The following is an 8909-nucleotide window of genomic DNA, read 5'->3' as shown; positions in this document are numbered from 1 at the left end:
TGTGCAATTTCAACAAGACGTCCCAACTCCTGTATTCAGGACCAATAAAACCTAGCATGCTGAATGGCTTCTTCACCACCCTGTCCACCTGCGACTCCATCTCCAAGGAGCTATGAACCTGTAATCCTAGATCTCTGTGTTCTGTAACTGTCCCCGACTCCCTACGATCACAATCTCTCTATCATTTCTCTCACTCCATTCTCCCTATCCTCTCTCTCACTCCATTCTCTCTATCTCTCTATCGTCTTTCTCACTCCATTCTCTCTATCTCTCACTCCATTCTCTGTCTCTCTATTCTCTCTCACTCCATTCTCTGTCTCTCTATTCTCTCTCACTCCATTCTCTGCCTGTCTATTCTCTCTCACTCCATTCTCTCTGTCTCTCTATTCTCTCTCACTCCATTCTCTCTGTCTCTCTATTCTCTCTCACTCCATTCTCTCTCTCTCTCTATTCTCTCTCACTCCATTCTCTCTCTCTCTCTATTCTCTCTCACTCCATTCTCTCTCTCTCTCTATTCTCTCTCACTCCATTCTCTCTGTCTCTCTATTCTCTCTCACTCCATTCTCTCGGTCTCTATTCTCTCTCACTCTATTCTCTCGGTCTCTCTATTCTCTCACTTCATTCTCTCTATCTCTCTATTCTCTACCTCTCCATTCTCTCTCTCTCTCTCCATACTCACTCCATTCTCTCTGTCACTCCATTCTCTCTCTGTCTCCATTCTTTCTATCTCTCCATTTCTCCATTCTCTCTATCTCTCCATTCTCTTTCTCTCTATTTCTGTTATTCTCTCGCGCAGACCCTCAATTTCAAACGGGACCGGGATGGCTGACGATGATTTAATGCTTTTCCCAATCACAGGCGGAAGTCACGTTTCCTGGCACCCAGTTTGTTGTTGGTAACGGTCGCTATGGTAACGCGGCTCCTTGGCTCGGTTATTCCACTGCATTCAAACACTTCAGCCGAGCCGCCATGGAAGAAGATGTCCTGAGCGAGTGCATCTACAACCTGCTCCCCCGGCCGGAACCGCTGCCTCGGAACCCACTCAAGTGAGTGCTGGACCGGCCCCGAGAATGGGGGGAAGAAGGGGATGGAGAATAGGAGAGGGAGAGGGGGCAAGGGGTGGGAAGTGGGGGTCAAGGGATGGGGAGGGGGGCAAGAGTTGGGGAGGGGGGATGGGGAAGGGGCAAGGGTTGAGGGGGGGGCAAGGGATGGGAGGGGGCAAGGGATGGGGAGGGGGCAAGGGATAGGGGGCAAGGAATGCGGAGAGGGCAAGGGATGGGGAGGGGGGCAAGGGATGGGGAGGGGGGCAAGGGATGGGCAGGGGCAAGGTAGTGGTGGGCAAGGGATGGAGCGGGGCAGGTGGTCTCAAGGGGTGGAGGGAGGGGCAAAGGTCAATGGGGGACAGAGGGTGGAGGGAGGGAGGGAGGGGGCAAGGGTCAGCGGGAGAGCTGGGGGTGAAGTAAAATACATTGAGTGAGGGCAGGTGTTGGAGAGAGTGTTCAGTGGGTGGAGAGAGGTGCGGAGGGAGAGGAAAAGGGTCGGCAAGGGGGTAAGGAGGTGGAGTGAGGTGCAAAGTCAGGAGGGCTGTAGGGGGTGGAAAAGGGGAAGAAAGGGAGGAGTAAGTGGTCAGAGGGAGGGGAGGGTGAAGGGGGAACATTCTTTTTCAAATAGTCTAATTCCCTCTTGATTGAACTTGCCTCCACCACACTCTCAGGCGGTGCGTTCCAGATCCTAGCTATCACTGTTTGAAAAAGTTTCTCCTCATACCCGCATTGCTTCTCTAAATCTATGCTGCCTCATTCTTGATCCTTCCACCAGCCGGAACAGTTTCTCCAATTGTGTCCTGTCCCCCCATTTTTTTGAACGACTATATCAAATCTCATCTCAACCTCTTTTTCTCCAAGGAAATTAGGTGTAACTTCTCCAATATATCTACATAGCTGAAGGTGCTCATTCTAAAACCATTCTCGTGAATCTTTTCTGCACTCTCTCTCGTGCTTGCATATCCTTCCAAAGGTCTGGTGCCAAGAACAGTTGAGGCCAAAACAGTATTTTAACATTATCTCCTTGTTTTTGTATTCTATGACACTATTACTAAAGCTCAAGATACTGTATGCTTTACACATCATGCTCTCAACTTGACTACCACCTTCAATGACTTATGCAGATATATATATCTAGGTTCTTGTATTTCTGCACCCTCTGTAGAATTGTGCCCTATAATTGACAAGGCCCTACCTCCGGGCCTGAACCCTGGCAGTGCTAACCTGGCACACTGGCAGTGCCACCCTGGTAGTGCCTAGGTAGCACTGCCCAGGTGACACTGTCAAGGTGCCAGGCTGGCCATGCCCAGGTGCCAGGGTACCACTATACCCTGTTTTCGACCATTGGAGTCTCCAATAGCCTGCAAGGCCCCCCAATGTGCCGTTGCATCTGGTCCACATTTGTGTGAACCAGTATGAAACGACAGACTGGTGAGGTCTCCCAGGCGCAGACGTTAAGTCCCAGGTGCCAGCTGAATCTGGTGCCCGGGTACTTAAATATGCTGCTAGGCTCATTTAAATATGCAGATCTGGATCTCGCCCAGCGAGGGTGGGATCTAGATTGCGGCAGGTGACTTGTTCGGCAGAGTGCGGAGCCCGATTTGGTGGTCTCACACGATTCACCTGTTGTCCTTGGGTCCACACCTGGCACAATGGGGTCACTGAATCGTGCCCATTGTCTCTCTGTTCTTTTCACTAAAGTCTGCATAACAGCTCTTCCAACTTTCACCTTAGGCACCAAATATTAGTGAGGGTGAATGAGTGGAGAGGAAAGGGTGCAGCAAGGAAGCAGAGTACAGATGCAGGGGCTGAAATAGAAGAAACATATAAATGAGGAGCAGGAGTTAGCCACTCGGCCCCCGCGAACCTGCTCCACCATTCAATACAATCATGGCTGATCTATCTTTTACCTCAACTTCACATTCCTGCTTACCCCAATTGTGGTGATATGCCTATGGGCTATATTATAGTTGGATGTGTGCGGCCTCCAACCAGCAGGTGGTGGTACAGACAAACCATGCGGCCTCTAGACCAAGGTTATGTGATTTGTGACTCGGATGTAAAGGGAGACACATCCGGCCATCCAGAGAAAATGATTGAGAAGGTCATAAGACATAGATGTGAATGGTTAGTGCTAGGTGCAAGTTCCTGAGGAGTAGTCAGCAGACTCCATGATAACGTGCACTGCTTCAGATTGCTACCTTACCACATGAGACTCAATAAAAAATTCTGGTTTGGACAAGTCGAAGTTTTTGATGAGTTCCTTCATGAAGTACAAAGGACCAAACAGAACATGGTACCACGAGTGCTGAAGATTTAAAGATAACGTTCGGTATTCAGCTTGAAGACCGGTCTGGTGAACTGCAACCTGTGGCGACCCAACGTGTAAGAAAATGCTGAAGCTCGAGATGGACGGACTGAGGGCCTCCCACCAGCTTCAGATGACCGGTAACATAGGTGAGAACTGGCTGCTGTTCAAACAGCAGTTTGAAGTTAATATTTTGGCCGTGGGCCTGCAGGCCCAGCCTGATGAAAGGTGAATCGCGTTGCTGCTAACAGTGGCAGGTCCACAAACGCTCAAACTGTACAACGCGTTTGTATTTGATAATGAGGAGGATCACAAGAAATTTGATGAAGTGATGAAGCACTTCGATAAGCATTGTTCTCCTAAGAAGAATGAAACATTTGAGCACTATGTTCCGTATGCGTACCCAGAGACCTGACGAATCATGTCACAGTTTAGTCACAGACTTGAAGCTGAAGGTCCAGTCGTGCAACTTCACTGACCTGAAATCTTCGCTAATCCGCAATCAAATTGTCTTTGGTTTACTTGATGATAAGCTTCGGGCAATATTATTGCGGAAGGAATATTTGGTGCTGGAAAAGGTAGCGAAGATTTGCCAGGTGAGCGAGATTGCTGCACAAAGAATAGGCGCACTCTACTCAAAATATTTTGCCGTCAACATGGAAGAAGAAGCTAATGTTGTGCGTGTTCCACCATGGACCATGCACGAGCGGTGCATGGAGTAGATGAGATAAACACGGAAGATCTCATCATGGCGAGAAACCAGACAACTCTCAGAAACAAAGAAGTAAGCAAAATCGAAACAAAGAATTAAGATCATAAGAACGCCCCAAAATCTTTATCTATATCTAAGGCCCCGTATCTAAGGAAGAATGTGCTGGCCTTGGAAAGGGTCCAGAGGAGGTTCACAAGAATGATCCCGGGAATGAAGAGCTTGTCATATGAAGAACGGTTGAGGGCTCTGTGTCTGTACACATTGGAGTTTCGAAGGATCATAAAATTCACAGTGCAGAAGGAGGCCATTCGGCCCATCAAGTCTGCACCAGCTCTTGGAAAGAGCACCTTGCCGAAGCCCACACCTCCACCCTATCCCCATAACCCAGTTACCCCACCTAACACTAAGAGCAATTTTGGACACTAAGGACAATTTAGCATGGCCAATCCACCTAACCTGCACATCTTTGGACCGTGGGAGGAAACCGGAGCACCCGGAGGAAACCCACGTACACACGGGGAGAACGTGCAGACTCCGCACAGACAGTGACCCAAGCCGGGTATCGAACCTGGTACCCTGGAGCTGTGGAGAAACACTGCTACCCACTGTGCTACCGTGCTGCCCAAAGGGGGGGTATCTTATTGAAACTTACAGGATATTGCAAGGCCTGGATAGAGTGGATGTGGAAAGGATGTTTCCACTTGTCGGAAAAATTAGAACCAGAGGACACAATCTCAGACTAAAGGGACGATCCTTTAAAACAGAGATGAGGAGGAATTTCTTCAGCCAGAGAGGATGGTGAATCTGTGGAACACTTTGCCCCAAATCACTGAGTGTCTTTAAGACAGAGATAGATAGGTTCTTGATTATTAAGGGGATCAGAGGTCACGGGGAGAAAGCAAGAGAATGGGCATAAGAAAAATATCAGCCATGATTGAACGACAGCAGATTTGATGGGCCGAGTGGTCTAATTCTGCTCATATGTCTTCTGGTTTTTACGTCCATACTCAAATCGAAGGTAATACTCAATGCTTTCATTCATTGTTTTATGGGCCAGGGTTTAGAGAACAAGCACAAGGGTCCACTTTCCAGGTGTCATGCAGCAGAGATCTAAAGTATTTTTAACCAAAACAATGTTTATTCTATTAATCCAATTAACATTTTATAAACTCACAATAACTACCAACACAAATCCCACCCCCAAAGATACTCTATAGGTAACCCTTAATAACTTTCCTAACAACGTCCATAAGCCAAACAGCCTTTTTCTACCAAAAACAATAGGTTTGAATTCATTACAGAAAATAGGTATTACTTTGAAGTTATCAAATGGTCTGGAGACATTCTTTAACAAGCAGAGAGAGAGAGACCAAAATACACCACCTTGGTGTGAATGCAACTCCCCAACTGAAAAACGAAACCAAAAAACACAGCCACAAAGCAGCTTCCAGCTCAAAACGAAAGTAAAAGACAGAATCACAGCCCAGCTCCACCCACACAGTGACATCACTGCAGCCATTTGATAAAACACACTTCTCTTAAAGGGACACTCACATGACAGTTGTGACTTTGACCCTAAAGCGACAGCCAATCTCATGAGTCGACGTGCTTTGCAAAAGCTAAACATGCAGCAGGACTTTGCTGATCAATGAGGGCTGAAGATAGACTTTGAAACAAGAACTCTGGAGACCATTGATGTTTGCAAACTAGTGCACTCAATGGCAGGCATGAAGCACACAATGCTCCTTCACATTGTAGACATGGATGTGGACTCAGTATTTGGGATAAAATAGTGTGAATCCTTGAATCTAGTCGAGCGGCTAAATATCCTGGAAGATAGCTGGTCACCTGAGCACAATGAATCACCGCAAGGCATTACGGTGTGCACGGTTTATGAGGATTTAAGAGAAATCCTAATAGAGGGTGACGAACCAGACAAGGGATGGAACTGCCTGTGAGCATTCAGCAAACAGTCTTGACGAACATGCACAGCTCAATGTCATGATACGAGAACATGATGAACCTGTATTAAAGCATCCGCAAGTTGTGAGTGTTAAATGGACAGAGAATGAAAAGCCGTGGAGCTTCACTCTCGGCCCTAATGCGTATTTCACAAATGAAGTGGTCACTAAAGTATCAGTTGGACTAACGGCCGCTGAACCACAAATCAGCGGTTGCACAGGCTGCACATTCGACTGCAGGGAGGGCAAAAATGTGCAAGAACAATTCAAAAATAGTACAGGGGTCAGAACACTCCAAGAACAGCGACAAGAACCACATCAAATGAATCATTCTTCAATTTCTTCAGTCCAACTGAAGTTCCACAGGGTGGAATTTTAAGCCAAGCTTTGGTGGCCAAACAAAAGGCTGATCATGAACTTGCCGCTCTATTTCAAAAACAAATAATTCCATATGCAAAGTTATATTTTTCAGGTAAAAAGACTGACGATGCCGATTACTGTGAACACCTGCTTGAAGTTATCGACGATGATGCAGAAAGTGATGACATGGAAGGTGAGACGGATGACGAACACTATGAGCTACATGCACATCTCTTCTCCAGCAGCACCGATGAGGCTCCAGCGGTACGGCTCCGGTGGTCTGCAAGCAATGACGAGGTGGTCACGGGGGACCCCCAGACCCCGCTGGACTCTGTGGAGAGTGGGAGTTTGGGATGGCACATGTAGAAATTGAAGCTGCTGATACATCCAAAGATCAGCTATCGATTGAGCCAGAAATGCAAGAAGTCATCCCGATCTGAGAAAACTGGCCTCGGAAGCATGTGGTGGCCCGTTACAAACCTTGAACGACTCTGGTAATTTACTCTTGAGCAGTTGTCGACACCGATGACAAATGGGAGGACATGGATGAGGATGCTGATTACAGCGATGTGGAAATTACAATAGTAGGCAACTCTGACAGTGACTCTGAGGACGACCTAATGACTATCTCATTATGCAGCTCCACGGACCACTTGCACATTTGCGAGTTTGCTCAGGAAGACCCAGTGCTTGGATCAGCTCAGCCAGAAACTATAGTCCTCTGCAGTGATGAAGAGCAAGTCACCAATGTTCCAGCACGCCAAGAAGAGGTCAAACCGCCAACCCCAGTTTCACACTTCATGCCGGCACTAGAAACTGAGGTGATCCAACACGTCGGTGAGGTCACCTAACCCTAATCACCCAGAGATGATGTGATGCCTAAACCTCTGCACACAACTCACACACGACAGTCAGTGCCACACCAGAGGCTGCTACAAAGAAAACAACCAAGACCAATAGACACAGCAAAATACATCACCATGTCTAAAAAATTATAAGATGAAAGAGAAGCCTGGGACAACCAGCTCACCTCACTAGCCAACCAGCAATGAAAGCAATCGCAAGTAGCAAACAACATCATGCAAGAAAGCGGAAGAGAAAACAACTGGAAACACAAATATGGCAATCTTGGGCATAGGCCTTTCAAAGACACAGGGCGAAGAGTAAGAGAAACAAGATGCCGGCAAGCAAATCAGGCTCTGACGAAGTGGGCAATACCTTGAAAGAATGAGATATGCAGAAAGGAAATGTACACTTTAGTAAAACTTGCACCATGTACCGGCTACATATAACAAATGTATAAAGTGTATTATTTAATGTTACCTGTAAGAAAAAATTATCTCAGTGTTTTGTGAGGAAGGGGGATGTGGTGATAAGCCTATGGGCTATATCATCGTTGGATGGTGTGCGACCTCCAACCAGCAGGTGGCGGTACAGACACACCATGGGTCTCCAGACCAAGGTCATGTGATCTATGACTGATATAAAGAGAGACACATCTGGCCATCTAGAGAAGAAGATTGAGAGGATAATAAGATGTACATGTGAATGGTCAGTACTAGGTGCAAGTTCCAGATGCATAGTTAGCAGACTTCATGATAATGTGCTCCGTATCAGATTGCTATCTTGCCTCACAAAACTCAATAAAACATTCAGGTTTGGACAAGTCAAAGTGTTTGGTGAATTCCTTTGTGAAGTATAAAGGACCAAACATAACACCAATAACCTTTCACCCCCTTGCTTATCAAGAATGATCTATTTCTTCCTTGAAAGATATTCAAAGAGTCTGCCTCAATCACAAGATTGAAGAGAATTCCAAAGTGGGTCAAGACTCTGAGAGCAAATATTTTCCTCATCTCTGTCTTTTTTTAAACAGTGACTCCGAGTTCTAGATTCACCTACAAGAGGAAACATTCTTACCACATCAACCCTGTCAAGTCTCCCCAGGATCTAATACATTTCAATCTAGTCACCTCTTGACTCTGGACAGCCTAGCCTGTCCAGCCTTTCCGCATTAGACAACACATCCATTCCAGTTATTAGCTTGTAAACATTCTCTGAACTGCTTCCAATGCATTTTCATCTTTCCTTAAAGGAGACCAATACTCACACAATATTCCAGATGTGGCCTCACTAATGTCCTGTATAACTGAAGTACATTGGGCGCGATTCTCCCAGAGAGGGAGAAATCGTAAGGCTGGCGTCAAATCCGGGCGGGTTTGACGCCAGCCTCCCCCTCCCCGATTCTGGTCCCCGGTCGGGGCTAGCATGCCGCCGCCGTAAACTCCGGCATCGCGGGCTTAACAAATTTCGTTAAGCCCGCTTGCCAGAGTTTGCGCCGGCTGACGCGTCACATGACGTCGGCTGCGCATGCGCGGATTGGAAGACTCCATTGGATGACGTCATCGCGCATTTGCGCGAAACCCGCGCAAGCGCGGGCCGGGATGCCCCTCAGCCGCCCCGCGAAGTGATACAGCGGGGCGGCGGAGGGACAAAGAGTGCGCGGGCATCGGGCCCGCTGCCCG

The 8909-nt window shown here is 47.4% G+C and overlaps 1 protein-coding gene across 1 annotated transcript in view; it reads left to right on the top strand.

Annotated features, from left to right (window-relative positions):
- Nucleotides 1-759: 759 nt before the first annotated feature.
- The window catches only part of enkur (enkurin, TRPC channel interacting protein), a 54234-nt gene continuing 46084 nt past the window's right edge, over nucleotides 760-8909 (top strand). The window contains exon 1 of the mRNA XM_038798140.1: nucleotides 760-1046. Within this exon, the coding sequence (XP_038654068.1) occupies nucleotides 970-1046 (77 nt within the window). The 5' untranslated portion in view covers nucleotides 760-969. The remainder of the gene's footprint in view (nucleotides 1047-8909) is intronic.

This window comes from Scyliorhinus canicula, chromosome 5 (assembly GCF_902713615.1).
Source record: "Scyliorhinus canicula chromosome 5, sScyCan1.1, whole genome shotgun sequence".
Taxonomy (NCBI): domain Eukaryota; kingdom Metazoa; phylum Chordata; class Chondrichthyes; order Carcharhiniformes; family Scyliorhinidae; genus Scyliorhinus; species Scyliorhinus canicula.
The sequence above is the reverse complement of the archived record's forward strand: the minus strand, read 5'-3'. Positions and strand labels throughout refer to the sequence as shown.